The sequence below is a fragment of the Falco punctatus genome, assembly GCF_963210335.1.
Source record: "Falco punctatus genome assembly, chromosome: 3".
Classification (NCBI taxonomy): domain Eukaryota; kingdom Metazoa; phylum Chordata; class Aves; order Falconiformes; family Falconidae; genus Falco; species Falco punctatus.
The window spans coordinates 66,359,759-66,380,691 of NC_137582.1; the positions used below are offsets into that span (position 1 = coordinate 66,359,759).

At 35.8% G+C, this 20,933-nt stretch overlaps 1 protein-coding gene across 4 annotated transcripts in view; it reads right to left on the minus strand.

Moving 5' to 3' along the window:
• RTTN (rotatin) overlaps positions 1 to 20,933 on the minus strand; it is a 94,809-nt gene that overhangs the window by 8,148 nt on the left and 65,728 nt on the right. For all 4 annotated transcript variants that reach the window (XM_080381142.1, XM_080381143.1, XM_080381144.1 and 1 more), the window contains 10 exons: positions 18,619 to 18,715; positions 17,698 to 17,896; positions 16,564 to 16,654; positions 15,424 to 15,577; positions 15,135 to 15,272; positions 14,223 to 14,434; positions 9,684 to 9,789; positions 5,826 to 5,920; positions 2,326 to 2,403; positions 757 to 883 (listed from right to left, as the gene is read on the minus strand). In XM_080381142.1, the coding sequence (XP_080237268.1) occupies positions 757 to 883; positions 2,326 to 2,403; positions 5,826 to 5,920; positions 9,684 to 9,789; positions 14,223 to 14,434; positions 15,135 to 15,272; positions 15,424 to 15,577; positions 16,564 to 16,654; positions 17,698 to 17,896; positions 18,619 to 18,715 (1,297 nt within the window). The remainder of the gene's footprint in view (positions 1 to 756; positions 884 to 2,325; positions 2,404 to 5,825; positions 5,921 to 9,683; positions 9,790 to 14,222; positions 14,435 to 15,134; positions 15,273 to 15,423; positions 15,578 to 16,563; positions 16,655 to 17,697; positions 17,897 to 18,618; positions 18,716 to 20,933) is intronic.

The following is a 20,933-nucleotide window of genomic DNA, read 5'->3' on the forward strand; positions in this document are numbered from 1 at the left end:
GTCTGGAGACATTAACTTAAAAATAGGGTTAAAAAAAGCTCAGAGACTGTTCAGTTAATATATTTTAACCAGGCTAACTCTTTCATGGTATCTTGACAGGGAGAAATCAACAGATACTTATCTGTCTCTTCAAGCCATCAGCAAGTCATTACATGAGTCAATAACCAGGATATGGAATAAGACAAAAAGAACAGGCTTCTAGTAGTGGGGATAATTACTTATTAATGGAAACAAAAGGTTTTCTCAAATGAAGAAGACAATTCTTATGAAAAATATACAAATACAAGCTGCTGAGCTCAATGCATAAATAAATGAAAGAAATTTAATCAAGAATTAAATTAGATTCTTGAATATTTCAGAATCAGAATGTTCTCAATAAGGGCTGAAGTACAAACTACATAAAGTACTGATACACTGTTCTCTGTGAGAGAATTCCTAGAGTAGTATTTCTACAGTATACTACTGAGTTTGGTAGGATTTCAGTGTAACCTTCAAACATAACAATTTGAATTAAATGCTATTTAATCCTTTAATACAACTGTACTCTTGCTAAATCCAACAGATTGAAATAGGATCTGAACAAAAGGCTTCTTAAATATGTTAAAATCAAAACTCTTGATAGCTTTGATGGACCAGTGCTTTGATACTTTCTTGTTATGGTAGTAATAAACATTCTTTTCCCTTTATGATGCTTTTCTGCATTAATAATTCTGGTCAAATATTTTGATGTATTACATCACAGAGTGACTCTCATACCTGCAGGATAGTTTGCAGTGTAGACACAAAGCAAATGCAGAGCTATTTGCATTGAGGAGTCATCTATCAAAAACCATGGCCACAATGAATGAAGAACAGGAACAAGATGAGCTTTGAGTGCTGCCACCTGCAAGAACACGATAAAGAATTTAAAGTACTATACTATGAAATACTTTCAAAATGAAGTATAAATAGAGTAAGAAAAGCATGCCTTAATCTTATTGTGTCCCATTACTTTGCTTTAAAAGATTGTATGGAAAGAACTGACACCCTTATTTGAACACTAATGAAATTAACACTATCCCAGTCAAAACCAGCACAAGTTTTAATTACTGAGACACATGCAAAAAAATTAAAGATTTATTCATTTCAATTGTGATTGTTCAAGAGCTCCCTATTCTAAAGTTTTATTCTACTCCAACTAAACTACTTACTGGAACTCAAAAAGCATGGAAATAGAAAGGTGCAGTTCTACAGAGCAAATGATAAAAAATCCTTGCTATCAATAACAACCTCCTTTCTCCTCCAAGCAACTGACTCTGCAGACCCCTGATCAAAATAAGAAAAATATACCACAATAAACCTATCTGAGATTATGACACAACCAAGTTATAGGGACCTTACAGATAACCAGATAGCACATAATTTGCATGGTGTTTTGTACACAAAAATGATGCTAAAACATGCCCTCAATAGGGGTATCTTCTGGTAGGTCTGTAAATCTAGTGGTTCCACCAATGCATTTGCACAAGTTATATGCCAAGATAAATTAAACTCTGAAAGAGAAAATGGAAATAAATATGTGAAAGATAGCAATACAAAAAAGGAAAAGTCGTGATCAGAAAGAAAGAATACAGGGGGGAAAAATTAAAAAAGTAGTGTAGTATTTTCCCAATGCAAAAAACAGGTAGGCAGAAGAACTGAGGTAGAAAAAAAATTCTTTTCCTTTTTTCTGTGCTTTTGAATGTGAAAAGAATAAATTTGAAACAAAACCCTGAGAAAGAAAAATTGTGCAAAAAAAATCAAGATGAAAACAAAATTGTGCCTTGCAGGATTAGCGTAATTTAACTTAGACAAAGAAAAGTAAATGGCAAATTACTATTTAGGGATTTGGGTCTTTTTTTGTTGGTGGGTTGTTTGGGGTTTTTTTTCGTCTTTCAAAAAAAGAAAAGAAAAAAAGGAGAGCAGAATAAACTACTTCCCAAGATATGAACTTCACCTCTTACGTGTCTTTCTTGTGGCCCTACACTTTTCTCTACATCCATTTTTTACATTATATGCTTTGAAAACTGGAATTATTGATTTAAGCAAAGGAGAAGTGGGTATAAAGTGTGACAGTCATCTGAGACCTTTGGGAGATGATGTTTCAATAAGAACACCGAGTTCCTAATGCATGTCTGAAATATTCTTAGGAGGTGGGAATAATAATGAGATTTGAAGTATTTCTTGCCATTAATATCAAATTTAAAATTTAGCAAGCTTGAAAATAATTTCAAAGTAGAAAAAAACCCCATGATCTTCATTCACTAACTGAATGCTTTCATATTATTTCAGTATAAGAATACTTACTTTGCATTCTTCATTTTGAAAGAGGCAGTTTCTGAGGAGCTGCATAGAACACCTTAACTGCTTGATAAGGTTATCCTCCTATCCAGAGAAAAATATTTGAAGACCATCAACATTAAGACCAGAATTAATTCTGTACAAGGAAGAAAGAGATTTCAAAGGAGAGGTGCAAATCTAAGGCATCAACATTTGGGTCACATCTCTTCAGCAGAGTTTCTTTCTGATTTCAGCTAGGATTCATCTCAGCTAGATTCAACCATGTATACTAAAGACACTTAAAAGAAGTTACTTGGAGTCATCCTCACCCCTCATAACCCCACAGATGCCATTTCTAGGGGCACTGATCTGGCCAAATACAGAGATCTGTAATTGTAGAGCTCCGTTTCTCTTACAACTAATGAGGAGTGGGTGAGAACACTATTTGCTCCTTCCATCCTACAGCAAACCTCTAAAAAACAAGTCAAACAAATCACTCCCTAGAGGCACTTGTTTTTATTCCTTTGATAAAAACAAGGATAAACTAGCTTTTGTCTTGCAGATCTCTACATTTGGTCAGACCAATCCATCCTTGTATTCCTAGTGTCTTAGCTCCCTGTCCTTAATAATAAAATAGTCTCCAATCTGATACAAATATTACAAAGATAAATACAGACCTTTGGACAGTGAGGCACTATACTAAGATTCAAGTATACAAGTAAACAAAAGATCTGTCTTCATGATAGTGCTGTGACACTAAAAGGCTAATGATGGCTGACCTAACTTCTATAAGGCTGACATACTAAACCACTTTTGAAAGATGATCAGATTCCAATAAGCTTGTTCACCACAGCAGACTATTCCTGTTTTATCAAGCATAAAGGAACTAAAATATAAAATAGGATTCACGCTTAAATCTCAGACAAGGGGAAGCAACAATGCTTGCTTATGTAACATATCATGTACAGTTGATGACATTTAGAGAGTAAAAGTCTATCTAAAAAAAGTTAATGAAAGTCAGGTGCGGTAGATTAAAAGAAACATACAAGCCATCATTACAAATGTGGTTTATGACTTGCTTGCCTCTTTTTTAGCTAAATAAAGCGCCAACTCTAAGATGTTCCTTCAAGAACTTACATATGTATTAATTTGCTTAATACAAATAGCACCAAATCCTATAAAATGCCACAAGCTACAACTTATATTTAATATGTTAACTTCTAGGAGATTGAAAAAGTTACAGAGTGTGCTGATGGCACTGTTCGTATGTATTTATTTGTTTTAGCATATCTTGATTTTTACTAAGATCTTATTTTGAGGGGAGTTTTTGAAAGCTTGGTAACCTGTAAATACTCTTCATGCCCTTGGTTAGCATCACAGTAATTATTGTGAATAAAAAGAAATATCAGGTAAAATACTTCAGTTGCCCTGAGAATGAAGCCAAGTCAAACACGTATTTCCCAGCAGTTAAAAGAAAGAGAAAAAGAAAAGAAGCTCCAACAACTTCACCTTGACAGCTGTGCCTTGGAAGTGGGATGAGGGGCAGTTTTGTGAACCATCAGCTAAATCTAACTATGAAAGCAATGTCTCAGTTTCTCTCACATGAAACTAGATTGCTGGTAGCTAGTTATGAACCACATACAATGAACAGCCTGCTTACATATGATGTAGCAACTACCATTGCAGCTCAACAAGGAAATCTGCCAAGAATTCTTTTGCAAATCTCTTTCAAAGTACTCTTAATTAAACATAAACAAGTCTTCCTGAACTTTCTCAGAGGCTCCTTCAATTTTTTTCAAGTTTTAAATTCCCTCTACAGTTAGCAGAGGAGCAAATGTCCCCCAGCTTCCCCCTTCTCAACCCAAGAAATAAAGAACAAGCTGACTTGAACCTTACTGGACATACCCAGGGCAGGACACCTTTCACCCTCTACCCCTTGAAGAAGGGATAATAAATGTGTTTAGGAGATCAAGAAAAAATATCGTAGCCTTCAGACGTTGGGGTCAACCTCAAATTCTTTTAAGCGCCCACTGCTATAAAACACAGTTCCATACTCTCACAAATCAAGGCTAATGTCTGTGCCAAAGCCTCAAAGAACTCAAACAATACAGAAGTATCCTGCAGAAACATGTTTTCTGCAATTTCTCCTTTACGCGGGAGCAGACAAGGTATAAAACTTGACAGCAAATATTTTCATTATTTTAATAATTCTCTTAGGTTAAAGTGGTAGAAAACAAGCAGAATGCAACAAAAATCTTATTAAACTGTTGTATGACGGTGAGAATTAATCTATGTCTAGTTATGGTAAGGAAAAAAGTTTTTTTTAAAAAAAGAACAAAACCAAAACACCACAATTAAAGCCAGGGACAATTGAGTCTGATGACAAAACCCCAAGATGTCCAGACCAAGTACACAGGAGGACAGAAGATGAATCAGAAATGGAAGCCAGATCACATGACACAGTAGAGAATACAAAATAATGACATATGTGCAAGCAAACTGGAATTGGTTTTGAAGTGGGAGGGAGATTGACTAGTACAGGACTAAATAAAAACAAAGTGGCTAGCACTGGCTGAATGACACTCAGAAAGAAAATCTGAGAAACAGAAAAATTATTATAGTGGAAACAAGATGGAAAAAATTAGACTGATCGGATAGGACCATGAAGTCAAGGTTGAAAGTCCAACTATGTTTGAAAATAATATAGTACTCTTAGATACTGTTGTAGGCTAAATAAGTATCAGAACTTGTGAGCACTGACAGGTGACAAATGGATGAACACGTATGCACGTGAATGTTTGAAACGAAACTTTTGAGCTCTCAGAAGTCCGCTAGTTGCTGTCTTCAACCAGAATGGGCTAGTTGCTAATTCTGATAACCTGGACTAAAAGTGGGAAGTCATGAATCCTCCCATTAATGAAAAGACATGAGACTGAACCACAAATTTAGACGCTGATCATGTGTTGTAATTTGTACATAGATTACTTAGATTAGGTGAACAGTATCTTAGAGTTCTGTAAAGAAAAGCCAGTGGTGAAAAGGAATCCTGAAAAGAAATGGGTTTCTGAAGGAAAGAAACAGGCCTAAAAAGAACGTGAAGATCCCGGCTGCTGGAACAATCCTGCAAGTGGGAGAAGATCCTGGAGACCAGAAAGATGCATGGAGACAAATGCCAGCACGTCTGCAGGCTTTGGCTAGTAACACCCAAGACTGGTAACTGAGCAGCTGCAAAGCACAAACTGATACGATTTTCTGCCTGATCTTCTTGCACCAGCAGTTGTCTCCATGTTGGAAAAGGAAGCAGAGAAAAGGGTCGGAGAGTGAGTATGTGAGATAATCATGTTGGTAAAAGCTCTAAAATAATTGAACCTCAAACACACCCCAGTATCCAGATCCACTACAAGTAGTTTACTGTCTCACCCCTGACCAATACCAATAGGACCCACCTCAGCAAAAACAAAACCAACCAAACAAACAAGAGCTGGGAAATGCCTTATCATATCAGTCTTATTTGATTTTATAGTTACCTTTTTTTTCTGTGCTTTCCCAGGCTTTAGGGAATCCAAATTCAGCTGTGCATGAACGTGCTTCATGTTTTCTATACAGCTGTCTATAAGATCAACTGAAAGACAAAAAATATTAAAATTTAGGCATTCATTCACAATCAAAATATTTTATGAAACATAAAATATCTTTCTTGCCATAATCTTGATTACATCTACCCTCCTGAACTGAGATTTAAGGATTCAGAAGTCAAATTCTGTGAGTTCACAATATATTTTTATCTTCTTGATATCAGGAAGTAACCGACAGTCTCCAGGATGGGAATGTGTCTAGTTGAATGATCTCAAGAAATAAGAATACATTTGAGTCCTCTTGCAACAGAGTCCTGTGAAAGGAATGCCCAAAGGAAGGACTGATAAGATGGAGAGGGGAAGATGATTTGGGAAAAAGAGGATTGCAATTCATAACTCTTCAGGATATCTTCAGTTATGCTGCCTAGAAGACTGAAGCTTCAAGGGCATGCCTTCAGGTTACCCAGCTCTTCACTAACAGCAGCAATTTGCTGCATCTGAGGTAAGACAAAATAGAGTAAATGTTCAGGTGACTCAAAATGCAAAATGTTGAGTTAGGCTCTTTCTCAGGATATAGAGTCTTTAATGCATGAAAGATCAGGGAGTGACTATATCAGTGGACAAGGGAAGAGCTATAGATGTGATTTATTTGGACTTCTGTAAGGCCTTTGACACAGGCCCCCAAAACATCTTTCTCTAAATCTGAGAGAGACAGATTTGATGGGTGGACTGTTCAGTGGGCGAGGAATTGGTTGGATGGTCACATCCAGAGAGTAATGGTCAATGGTTCAATGTTCAGATGGAGACTGGTGACAAGTGGTGTCTCTCAGGGACCTGTATTGGCATCAATACTGTTTACTATCTTCATCAATGACATAGTGGGACTGAGTGCACCTTCAGCAAGTTTGCAGATGACACCAAGCTGAGTGGTACAGTTGACATCCCCAAGGGACAGGATGCCATCCAGAAGAATCAGGACAAGCTCATGAAGTGGGCCCATGTGAACCTCATGAGGTTCAACAAGGCCAAGTGCAAGGTCTTGCACCTGGGTTGCGGTAGCATCAATACAGGCTGGAAGTGGAGGGGATTGAGAGCAGCCCTGAGGAGTAGGACTTGGGGTTATTGGTGGATTAAAAGGTGGACATAAGCTGACAATGTGCACTTGCAGCCCAGAAAGCCAGCCAGATCCTGGCATGCACCAAAAGTAGTGTGGCCAGCAGGTAAAGAGAGGTGATTCTCCCCCTCTGCTCTGCCCTGGTGACACCCCACCTGGAGTACTGCATCCAGCTCTGGAGCCCTCAGAAAGACATGGACCTATTGGAGTGAATTCAGAAGAGGGCCACAGAAATTAGAGGGATGGAACACCTTTCCTACAAAAAAGGTCTGAGACAGTTGGGGTTCTTCAGCCTGGAGAAGAGAAGGCTCCAGGCAGGCCTTATTACAGCTTTACAATACTTAAAGGGGGCTTATAAGAAAGACGGGGACCAACTTTTTAGCAGGGCCTGTTGCAATAGGATAAGGGGTAATGGTTTTAAACTAAAAAAAGGTAGATTCAGACTAGGTTTAAGGAAGAATTTTTTTTAAAAATGAGAGTGGGGAGACACTGGCACAGGTTGCCCAGAGAGGTGGTAGATACCTCATCCCTGGAAACATTCAAGGTCAAGTTGGACAGGGCTCTCAGAAACCTGATCTAGTTGAAGATGTCCCTGCTCACTGCAGGGGGTGTTGGGGTGGATGAACTTTAAAGGTCTCTATTCTTATGATCATAGGCTCATGGGATAATTCAAGTTGGAAGAGATGGCCTCCAGAGGTCATAGAGTCCAACCTCTTGCTCAAAGTCAAGTCAGCCATAAGATCAGGCAAAGTTTACCTGCAACCTTATCCAGTTTGGTCTTGAAAATGTTCAAAGACAGAGACTGCACAGTATGTCTAGCCACTGCTTGACTGCCTTCAAAGGGGCAACGGTTCTTTACAGCCAGTCTGACTCTCACATTTCAATTTATGTCTGTTTTCTTGCACACTCCTACACCACCACTGCTGTGAAATACCCAGCTCTGTCTCCTTCAAAATCTCCTATGTACAAGAAGGCTGCTATTAGGTCCCCCCAAAACCTTATTTTCTCCAGATTGAACGCAATCAGTTCCCTCAGCTTCTTCTCTAAGGACAAGTGGACACAACCACCTTGGTGGCCCTCTACTGAATTTGCTCCACTTTGTTGATGTCTTTCTTGTACTGGGCCAAAACTGGATGCATTATTCTAGACTTGGTCTAACAAGGTCTAAGTAGAAAAATAATCCTTTCCCTCCCAGTCTACTGGCAGTATTCCCGTTGATACAGCCCAGCATGCTGTTAGCCTTCTTACATTCAGTTTGCTGCCTACCAAGACCTCATCGTCCTTTTCAGCTCCCCAGTCAGCCTGTACTGCTGTAAAGGGTTGGTCTTTTTCAGGTGCAGGACTTAGCATTTGTATCTTGAAAAGTAGTCCTTAGGAGCTGAACAGGTGATATTAGAGCTACAGATATCTCCAGGACACTGATTTGAAGCCCAGAACTACTTCTCCTCTCCTTTTCTAAGATTCGTGTTGCATCATAGCAAGGGTGACTTGACAGCTGCTCTAGCACATAATGGATGCACTTCATACACTGGTAGTGCCTTCACAGGAAATCAGGTCTTAGATGATCTAGTGCAGGGGTCCTCAAACTACGGCCCGTGGGCTGGATACGGCCCCCCAGGGTCCTCAATCCGGCCCCCGGTATTTACAGAACACCCCCACCTGCCCCCCCCCTCCGCCCCCGCCAGGGGTTGTGGGGGGGGAAACCAAGCAGCCGCAGATGACTGCCTGCCACTTCATCCGCGTGCTGGCCGCCTGTTTGAGGACCCCTGATCTAGTGGGTCATCAAAAGAACAACCTGACTCAAGCAAGGGCTGAGTAGACCACCAATACACTGGGAAAGAGCAGAAATTAGGTATATAGCATAGGATTTAAAGTTTGGAGTTTTCTGACGCTATTGGAATCAGACATTGAGCAGACATGTCTAGGCTACCTATTTCAGTGTAGTTTTAAAGTAGGTTTAAAGGACTTTCAGTAGGCTTGAAGGACTGAACTAATCAACAGAGATGCAAGTAACAAGAAAGCAACCCAGACAAAGAGCACTTGGGCTGATCAGCAGGTATTAAATGCATGATACATGAAAAATGCAAATAAAGAAGTCTCCCCTGTGTTCCAGTGGGAACACAAAAAAAAAGAAATATCTTTGATTAGAGGTTTAAAACTTTTGTTTTACTACTGTAAAGTAAAAACTTTAGGCACGAAAGATGTTGCACTGCAAGGGGAGAAGGTCCTACTTGAACTGTAAAATGGGAAAAAAGAAACAAAGAGGCATGGAAGAACAAAGCTGAGAGAAATAAGTCTCTTCTTGTCTAGGTACAGCCAGAACTGAGAACACAGGGAATACCTTCACCTACAAACCTGTATCAGCATAGTGCAAAACAAAAAATGGAAGATACTGCCAGTGCAAAATCTCCAGTTGTGAATAGATGAATATGCCACTATCAGTAAAAGTTCACAGGTCTCTTCTCACTCTCACACAGAGCTGTGATTTCACCACAAATTTTTAGACTGACTACAAAAGAGTATTTGATCTGTAGCCGAAAACTAATTATTCATAAGCTTTCTCTGTAAAAATGTGGAAAAAAAATGTCACTGAAAATCAGGGTGTTTTTTTTAACAAAAAAAAATTATTATTTAAAAAACAACATCTGCAATCATTTGATTCATAAATTATTTAACATACATTTTGAAATGCTCACCTTCCAAAGCACATTTCTGGGCATTTTTACTAACAGCTAACAGAGACAGCAGTGCATTTGTAGCAACTTCTTTCAGTGCATCCTGTGAAGATTTTCTTTCACAGACCTAAAAAAAAAAATGCACATTCATTACCACAATGAAAAAATGACTATATTAAAAGTTGCATTCCTATCTATAAATATGTTATACATAGTCTATATTTTCATTTGGATGATTTACCGCTATTTTCCTATCCAGCATTCTCCCTCTCTGAAGTGATTATTTTTTCTAAAATGATAAAACAATATATATTTTTTTTGCTCCTAAGTCCACTCCTTTTACTCTTTTCTTAACATTCTACTTTCCTAAAGCCTGGATTCACAGCCCTGGCATTCCAGACCTTTCCTAGTATTCAGGCTTGCTATCGCAGACAATTCACTGACATGCCTTTAGTGTAGTCTCACTTTCAATCAATACAATGATGAAGGATAGACATTAAACATCATGCAATTCTTTAGAATAAAACCACCATTGTCACAGGGATAACTTTTCTTTAGGTACTCTTCCAATCAGAGAAAAATGGTAGTTTGTCCTATTTTCATGAGGCCTTTGAGAGCTTCACTGTATTTCTAATAACACAAATACAATCTCTGTGCTTTCAAAAGAATATTTTTTAGAGTCATATAACAAGACAGTTGAAAGACAAAGAGCTGTCTGTGCTTTATATACTAACCACTACATAATTTTGTTCATCTAGCAATTTTCCCTAAAATATCATACCAATACCAACATACAATGTAACGGAAAATGGTATGCACTGTAAACAAAAAAATATAGTAAAGTAAGATCTGTTGCTGGACCACAGCAGAAAGAAAAATGTATTTTAAAGTTTGTAATAAAAACAGCATCTGAAGAAAGACAGTACTTCAGACAGAAATCTCATCAGTACCTAGACATAGGACCTCACAGATTTTACACCTCTACATATATCACAGGTATCATCTTTTATTTGCTTTAGTCCTCTAGCTAGTAATTGCCTAATAAAGTTTTCAAACTTTTAATATGCAATAAACTACCAATGTATGCTCTCAGTTTACCATTTATTGAAGTGTTCAGTGTAACCAGGACTGAAAAGATCAAGGGATGAAGACCAGTAAATTATTAACTTGAAGAACAAGAAAACCTCATTGATAAGGATGACTGACACCAAATTAAAGCATGGGCTGTGTTCTGCAATTATAGGTAGGAAAAAAAAAAAAAAAAAAATCACATTTAGACTACAGCTGGGTTTATTACATCCCAAGTGAAATCTCAAAGCTATCAGCAACACAAGAATGTTCTAAGTAAATGGACTACTTTTCTGTACTAATAGGCAGTGGATTCTTTTTAAAAGAATTTAGAGGTTTGAGTAAAAATATAAAAAGCTTAAAGTTTAAACCTGATGCTAATTTACACAAGTCAGGAAAAAACAGAATGCTGGGTTCCTTTAGTCCTGCATAACCTAATATGTAGATTTTGTGATTTATCCATTCAAAGGCTTTTGCTCTATTAAGTTACCACCTGTTTTAATTTTTTCTTAGTACTTAGGAGTATTTCAGTAATAAACCAAATATTTCCCTGTCAATCTCTTGGGTATTTTCCTTTAAGTAATATGTGGCTAATTAGAACTGATTAAATAATTAAGGTGAGTTGTCCTCTATTTGTAACTTTTTAAAAAGTTTTAAAGATAAAATTTAGAAAATAGTAAGATCAAATGAAAACTAGCAAAATTTCATTCTTTCTGGAAGCATGCTCCTCTGTGTATTTTTTCCTTACTTTGCAATCACAAATTGCAGTTTATAGTAAAGAAGAAAATTTACGTCAATCATAGGAACACTTCAATAATTAATAACTAATGGTTATTAACTACTAGTTGAATGGAAACAATAACTCTATGTAAATTTATGATGCCTTCTGCCAGTAGAATCTATAGTTTTAAACTACTAGTATTGAAGTATTAAAATGAGAATGGACACTCAATTGTTTTTTGAAATTATGATAATTAATAAATGTAAGATGTTCCAAAAATCCACAGCAGATTCACAGCACCTACTTTAAGTTAGGTGAAGGGGAGATTACAACCCTTCTAGAACGCTAACTTTTATATCTAGGAAAAAAAGCTAGCGCCTGAATTTGAGACTATGTATGGATTATGGTTTCCTTCTTACTTTTACTTCTGATCTTGAAAACATATATACAGAGGTTAAAGTTTACGTACACAAAAGCACCAAAACCTTTCAAAATCAGCATGTGTGTTTACTAAATCGGTTGTATGCAATAATGCACACTAATTTAGGTCGTGGTCTGCTAATACTCACAATTGCAGAACAGGACTTAAGTTAGCATTTGCCATTGCATATCAGCCTCTGTAGATTTTATGTAATTAGGATGATTAATGGAGATGACTGTTTGAAAATTCTGTCCCACAGCTTCTTCTGTGTTAGTCAATTATTTGCTTGAGTGCTTCTCTTGAAGAAGGATCATATTTAAATATTTTGGGTTGGGCTGTTTTTTTTTTATTGTTAGTAGCTTACTTTACATCTTATGGGCTCCTCTTTCAACTGCCTCTCAATGACCATCATGGAGACTGAAGAAAAAAAAATAATACATGTACTTTGCTCTAAAAAAACTAAAGCTGCTTCTTTCCTAATTCTATTATCCTTTTTTGGAGATTGTAGCAACTATATCTCTTTCATGTATTATAAAGCCCTAGACAATGTTGGTTATCTTTTGAGCAGTTTTATGAACAAAATGCAATGTCCAGCTAGAGCTCTGAAAAGTTCAAGAGCAAGTTAACAGCTGCTACCTCTTATAATACTCAAACTATGTCATACTGCCTGATACACATTCATTGGCCTGGCTGCAGTTAATTCTTAATTGTATAGATGACTTCTGCTGTCACCATAAGAATCATCACTTTTTCCTGGAAAAGATTGGTAATGAGCTATGTACACTTGTATGAAAATAGAAGAATGTGACTTAGAACACAACACATCTTTGACATACTTCCATGCATTCACATATTTTGTGCCAGAGCCAAGGAGTTCAGTTTTAGGCACATACATAAGCACTAAATACAAAAACGTTAACAGGATATTTAACAAATTATGGGATTTCAATGAATTGCCCGTGTTTTGCTGTGAGTCTCTGAAAATCATGTCCTCACAGGAAATTTCTATGCACTGAAAGTATCTGAAATTAGCTGCAAAAGAGAGGGGGAATTCTAGTGTTACTGGCCAATACAGTGGCACCAAGAAGGGTCCTCTTAAGAGGTTTCTCCTACCCAAAAGACACCAGGTTCTCAGTGGACAGAATACTATGCCGCAGAAATGCTATAGAGCCACAATGGTGTAACAGCAGCAGTAAAGAAGAACAGGTTATGTGACAGATGTTAGCTAGATCAGGACAAGGCTTGGTAGGAGTGAGGTTATTCGACAAGAATTCAGCAGCCATAGGAAAAGAAGAGATAAAGCGATACTAAGCATCATTTTGGGCACACCACCCAATATGCACCAATACTATTAAAAATAATAATAATTACAAGACACTGACTCCAGAACATCAGAAATCATAAGCTACATTATGTTATAGTAAAAGTGTCTTTCAGACAAACACTACACTTCTAATCATGGATCACTATTACTATTACAGTGAATAACTGCATATAATTTAAAGAACAATGAGTATTTAGCTAAAAATATATGAGTATATAGATAAAATAACCAATTTGAGAGGGTAAATAAATTAGAAACTAATGTCACAATTTTTCTTATTATTAAGTAATCGAAGATATTTTAACATTTTAAATAAGTAAAGGAAGTAAATATAAGGGACATAAAAGAATCATTTAGGACAGTATATTAAGGAATAAATAAGAATAATGAGATTATATTATGCAAGACGGAACATTCAGAATAAGTATCTAGAAAAAAAAATCTTGTCACCAATAAATATTATGTCAGTCAACAAGTTCCTAAAAGAATTAGTGAAAATACCTGGCCAACTTAAAAATGTCTTGGAAAATGCAATAATATATGCACCTTAAGTGCAACAACACTGATTTTACACTATCAGGAAATGAACTAGAAGGATTAATTATTCATCTTGGTTCACAATTTTTATAAAGGCAGCTGTTAAAAGCAACTGTCATTTACAATATGGATAGCTATGTCTTGAAGCTTAAAAATCTCATTACATGTTTGGAAATGCAGGGGAAAAAAAGCTTATCAGTATTTAGCCAAGCATATTATATTGAAGTACCATCTTCTCTACGTAAGTTTCTATACCATCCTGTTGCACCATTATTGCTTCCCAAGGCACTTCCTAGAAGTTGCTGCTTTGCAATTGATGCAGCTTATTACATGAATTTCAAAAGTGATTGTAACATATGTCTCAAATTAAAGATGTCTTGGGTCATAACTAGAAACAATTGATTTTTCATTAGGTAACTATATTCCTTTTTAACAAAATATAAAAATGCAAAAATATATCCTGCAATCACATCATCAGATTCTAAATACCTGAATAATCAATGCAGTAAGTTGAGTTACTGATGCCTGACATCCTTCTGCATGATCTAGAAGAAAGCTAATAGTTGGATTCTGACATGTACTGTGTTTATCTTGGAGCTGTCTTCTTCCTTCCTCATTCAAAAGGACAGAAAGGAACTGTAAACTAGCCATACACAAAGCAGGATATGCGGCTGACAGACGAATACAATCACAAATGGTATCTGAAAGGTTAAACAGGAAAATAAAAATTTTTATATTTCATTCTGAATAAACCTCAAGTCTTCTTGAGTTCCAAAGCACTTATCAAAGAAAGCATGTGAGCCAAGAAGCAGTTATACCTATGCACTGCACAAGGAGATCTAAAAATTCTATGCATTTGATAAGTCTTTAAAAATCTAAGAAAGAAAAGTTTGAGTTTTATAGGTTTGGATGAATTAGTTGCTCTGCATTAATTTGAATATAAAACAAAAAAAAAATTTCCATTTGCTAAATCACTCATTTGTCTGACAATTTTCTGAACTCTCCTTGCTTTATTCAACAGGTTACATTATAACACCAACAGTACCAACCAGCTGCTCTATGTACAATTGGATTTGGATTTACTGGATAACTTAACATACGCTTGGATGAAATCACAAACTTCAATGGACTATCCTCATCTTCACTACTGAAACATGTCAGAGAATCTTGGTGACCCAGAGCCCTAACTATCCAAGTAACTAACGAAGGAGTAATTAAAAAACAAACCAACCCCTCTAAAAAATTTTTGCATTCCTAGATCTCTTATCTTCCCTCAAAACTTTGCTTTCCTTTTATGTAAGATTTAAAAAAGAAAAAGAAAGAAAGGAACTCACAGGTCCCATATTTGATTAAGTGTTACAACTAGAACTGCTAACCCATATATCCAGGAAAAGTTATTACCAATTATTGCTGTACAATGATTTGCAAGGGCTGTTGTCACAGATGGAAAAGATATTTGGCCACTCTTCCACAATAATGTAGCAAGAAGGTTGAAAAAGTCTACCCATGTTTCATGAAGTACAGATGTTAACTCAGTATCTGCAAAGACAATATAGAAAAAAAATCAAACCATTTACACATGTGCACAAACCTGGATAGCTAAGCCTGACTAACTCAATTTAAATTAAGGTGATACATAAATGAAGACCTGTCTCTGTCTGGCTACGCTGGAAACAAAATATTTCATTACCTAACCCATTTTTGGAGCGAATGGTGAGAATTGTGAAGGTATTTCCCAAAAGAGGTTTCAACAGCTCATCCTGGATTACAAGTTGAGAGTTCACCAATAAACATGATTTCAGAAGCCTGGACACAGACGACAAGTATTGAAGTAGTAATAACACCTGTTAAATATTTTTAAGAAGATAAGAAATAAAGCCATATATTCGCACCTTCCACATTTTTTCACATTCCTTCAACTGATGCATAAAATTTTGTATTAATATACACACTTAAAAGAAATAATAGGATATAAATTAAAAATGGTTCTCCTAATTTTTACCATAGAAGATGAAACAGAATTCCTAGTCTGGAAACACATGTGTGAAATCAATTTTCTAGTGACAAAGAATAAAACTCTTTGAGTTTTGTGAGAGAGATATGACTTTCATTATATGTACAGCACCATAGCCTCTGGAAGCTCACCAAGAAAAAAATTAAAATGGTGATTAATATTCACAAATATACATGTATTCCCTGAAAAAAGAAACTCAATTTGAAGCTTTAGGAAAAGAAATTATTCCTGACATATTTATTTATTGTTACAAGATTTCTGCTGAAACACATTTTCTTAATCACCTGGGTACCTTTCTTCAAAGTACATCTGAATGCAGGGAAGCACAAGCTTTAAAATGGCGCTGTGCCATAAACACAGTACAGAAGTAGTTCCATTGGCAGTAACCCTATATGCTTTACACACATAAAAACTAGTTGAGAACTATGTAAATTTCTGCAGGATTGGAGACAAAGCAAAGTAGCCAGGTTTGTTGCACAAAATAAATACGCAACATGTCAATAACTGTATCTGGCTTGTATTTCAATACTATACAAATCCTATTATATTATTTCTGTAACTGCTAAACTCAGTTTGTATTTTTAAAACACAATTGATTTTCAGCTTGATGGTTCCAGGTATAGTTCTAACACAGAAATTAATTGTTCTGTGTTGAATATAACAAGGTTTATTTTCTCTTAAAACTTGTCAGAAGCACAGGTTCACATGAGTGTAGCCTACAACAGTGTATCTATACTATGTTAATAAATATAGCTTATGCAAATTAATTAATTTCATAATTTGAAACAATTAGAAAGTAACAAATGCTTCTCTAACCTGAGCTTTTACATATTCTGTATGACATGGATGACCCAATGGAGCTTTCAGTTCCAAGATACATCTCTCAACCAGATTAGCACTTACAAGACTAAAATAAAATAAAGTTGATTAGAAATATATACTTAAATAATTAAACATTCTACTAACTTAACTTTCCATAGAAAAGAACATTTTCAATAAAGAGTAAAAAAAATTATGAAGCACTTTTTTATAACAGTGAAGTTTAGCAGTAAGTCTAGTGCAATGGCAATTATAGTAGCAGGAAGTTATTTCAAGTAGTTAGACTAACATTAAATTCCAATGGCTGTTACTGCACTGGTAAAAACTGCTTCTGTGTATTTGATTGCTTATTTTTTTCCTGTAGAAGAATAAACAGCTTTTTAATAATAGTATTCAAACAAGGGCAGGTGGTTTTTTTTTTCATTAACTGCAGTATGAAAAGCAACTACAAAAACTCTTGAAAGCCTTAAAATAAACTGAACTAATTTTCATGCTTCACTTCAGAACTTCCAAACACTTTCTATAGATGAAAGAATTTGTAATAATGCAAGTGGAAATGTGGAATACAATTTGAAGACTATTTTGAAGTGGTTCCTTCTTTAAAAAAGAAATAAAACACTAGGATCTATTGTCCAATACTTTCCTAAACCTGGCAAGCCCTTGGTTCATCCTCAAAAGATTGCACACAATTCAAAGAAGAACATCATTACATGAACTGAAAATACCTGCAGTTCTGAATACTTGACTATCTAATATACTGTTCTACTAAGGGAAAGAAAAAAAAAAATTCAAAACATTACCCCTCTAAAAAGGATGACTAAATGGCCATCTACAACAAAACCCTAAAACATTATCAAAGCAACACAGTAGTCCTGTAGAAGACAGACAGAATAAATGGAATCAACAATATGACTGTCTTTTCGGGGGGGGTGGGGTGGGGGGGGTGGGGGGTGGAGTAATCTGATTTTCTTTTGTCGATTGTATTTTTTTAAAAGGTATCTTTGAACACTTCAGAAGCAAGAAGTGGTCAATATATTTAACAGTTTCGGTGAGAAACACTGGTAGATATTTCAAACATTTCACCTCTATTGTTAGACCTCGTTTGTAGTTCAGCAGTTATCGATCTCATACCTGGTAAGAGCTGGTAACAACTGCACTTGCTGAAGAGCAATTCCAGTATCTTTTGGTGTAACAACCAGCAGATTGTGCAGAAGGGTGCAAACAGCTGACAAAAGGGCAGGTGTAATTACAGCATGCTGTTTAGGCAGAGCAGCAGACATGGGAGAATCATGTTGACTTGGACATTCTGTTGTGGTTGTATCACTTTGACCTAGAATACGTTTAATAAAAAAATAAAACCCACAAAATATTAAAGTAGTTAAAGCTTCTTTACAATAGAACAAATCACTTTTTATTTTTCTTCAAATATCCAAGTTCCCTCTATATTTAAAACAGTATATTCCAGAACAAGAGAAAAAAACAAGCAACCACAAAATCATATACAGGAAAAGTGTTATTTAAAATAGTTTTGAAATATAATGATCCTTCCACAAGGCACTAATAATTGTTAAAATTACATAGTAAATTTGGAAAGATACAAATTTTCACTTCTTTACGTAACAGGAAAATATTTTATATTTGTAAATAGTACCCTTTACATGCATTATTTTATATATTTTTTTACATATGTACATTATCTTTCTGCTTTTAAACCTTTACATCTCTGTGTGTGTGCACGCGCATGTCTGTATGTGACAGCTTCATCAAAATTTATTATTTTCAAAGGGTGACTGGACGCCAGGAATAGAACCTAAGTCTTGAGTTACATTTCAAGCAGTATCAAGCATTTTTACTTATTTCTTTCAAATACATTTCAACTTATTTCATTTTAAAGAAAGTGTTTCATGTTTGTCTTCTGAAACACCGCTAGAAGCATCAACAGTGACTGTTACAGCAATACACAAGCTTTATTTGCATGTACAAATACTGGAATATGGGCAGGCTAATACATCATATCCTTCATTATGTACACAAACTCAAAGTTTAACTTACCCTGTGCCATAAGCCGATCAACTACAGTTTCAGGAATAAAACTGGTTGAATTTGTTGCCTGAAGCTCAGTAACACTCCCCAGAGATGCAGACAGAATCTAGGCAGCCATAAAAAGGAAACTAATTGATTCCAGCCTCCATAGAGCCGACTTCTATTTATATATTGCTTAGGAAGGAACAACTCACCAAAACCAACAAACCCCAAAAACCAAAAAAGTAAAAATTATTGTTCAAAACCAATTTGATTAAATTTTGTTCACTGTATGTGTGTAAATATACATATATTTTATAAACATCCAATAACTGAAACTATTGAAAGATGTGCAATATGAACAGCCTGAAACATTTCAGTTAAAAATGGATCCAATGTCCATGCTACTGGAAATTCCTCCTCTTCATCCCTCTTCTTCATCCATATAATTGACTAAATCTACTTTTGGACAAAGATAGAAAGGCATTACTGAAGCATTTAAACTCAAATTTTTCATGGGCTATTTGCTCTGCTGAGAACATCAGCACTTGTCCATTTGTAGCACGATGCACTCAGATAAAAATATCACAAGCACATTAGTCATCATCCAAAGTTGACTTCCTAGCGTCTTTCTGACTCCGGGTACTTCCCTTAAACTTAGTCCTGTGATCCTTATATGTATTCATTTCATAGTGAAGGTACATTTACATGACAGTAGATAGTCTTACTGTCATACTACCATGTTCCTGCTATCAGTTCTACATTATCTATTATTAATTTGGCATGCTTTGGAAAGTTCTTGATGCTCTTGTTACTGTGTTTAAAACCACAAGCTTGAGATCAGAAGACCTAGAGTCTCCAGCTTAATAATATGCTTTTGTGACATGACAATACTTGTGACCTGTTTCAGAGTTTGGGAGGTAAGTATCTCCCATGTCAGGACACTTTTTCACTTCTGTGTTTTGTTTTCTAGCTGGACAACTCACATCAGATAAATTTTCTTCAAGACTGTCACTATACAGTGTAAAGAATACAGAACATTGGTGAATCCAATGAAATCCCAACACAGTCACAGCCTGAAGGATGTTATTAGATTTTTCCTCACAGTGAGCTTTCTAAGGGAGACTGAAATATTCCGAAGGTTTTCTTTTTAAAGTTTTATTAGAATATCAATTGGAATATTTTTTTACCTAAGAAAGTGTCAAAAGTGGCTTAATTGACAAAAAGGGTGGAGGGAAGAAAATCACAGATTACTCCCGTCCTAGCTATTGTATCCTTGCAGTAAGGTCACTGCTTTTCAGGTTTGGCTTTGATTTACTTAGCAGCATTTTGACTTACAGGAACTCTCTACTTAAGTCTTTTCTTGTCTTCTAAAAGGTTTAAGCCCACCTCCCACCCCCATCACTTCCAAATATTGTTAGGCTTCTATCATCAGATCTTTACTTGAGACCACAGTCCCTGCATGAACTAAAGGTTGCCACCTCCGTGCTGTAACTCCTTTCTAACCCCTGTTTTCCTCTGGCATCCCAGTATTGTTCATCATACAGTCTTGAATCTTTCTCCTCAAAAATCCAGAAGATTATTGTAACACAGAAAACAAGCCACAGTAAAATTTAGGGTGCACCTCTGAAACCCAGGATTCACATACAGCTTGGGTCACAAACACTAGGACATGCTTGGCTAAATGATTTTCTTTTCAGCAAAACACAATACCAAATTGTACTGACCAACTGAAATTCAAATTTTGTTTAGATTATACAAATAAAAAGATATTTGCCAATTGAATAAATTATGTAAAGGTTCATGCTTGCTGATTTAAATTATTATTAAAATCCATTATTTATATTAAATCAATCCATCTTGACACATGGTAAATTTTGCATTTATTCAGCACTATCTTTCAATTCCAACCATTCTAATAAGTGACAAAACCATAAAATTATAAACCCAAAATGTAACTTCTGACAGTCCATATGGTTCTTCTGCAACAAGTAAGGCTCTAAAAGGAATTATTACTATGCTGAGTCATCTTAAAGATATTACCAGAATTATACAAGCTTTCACATATCAGTAAGCAGTATTGTCTACATTGCACAATAATAGTTTCTCCATCTTTTATAATTGTCTAAACACTTTGGGCAAAGAAATAAAAACAAGTTCTTAAGTATGTTAAAAAATAAATAACCAATAAAAGCTTTATCTGGTTAGAAAGATATCAGCTTCCTGCACTGATGGAACATTTATTGGCAGTTGCTTCACAGTGGGACGTGGGCTCAAACCAGAAAATTTCTATCTTAACAGAAAACATATAGTAACACAATGAAGTTGTTTCTACAATGTTCTGC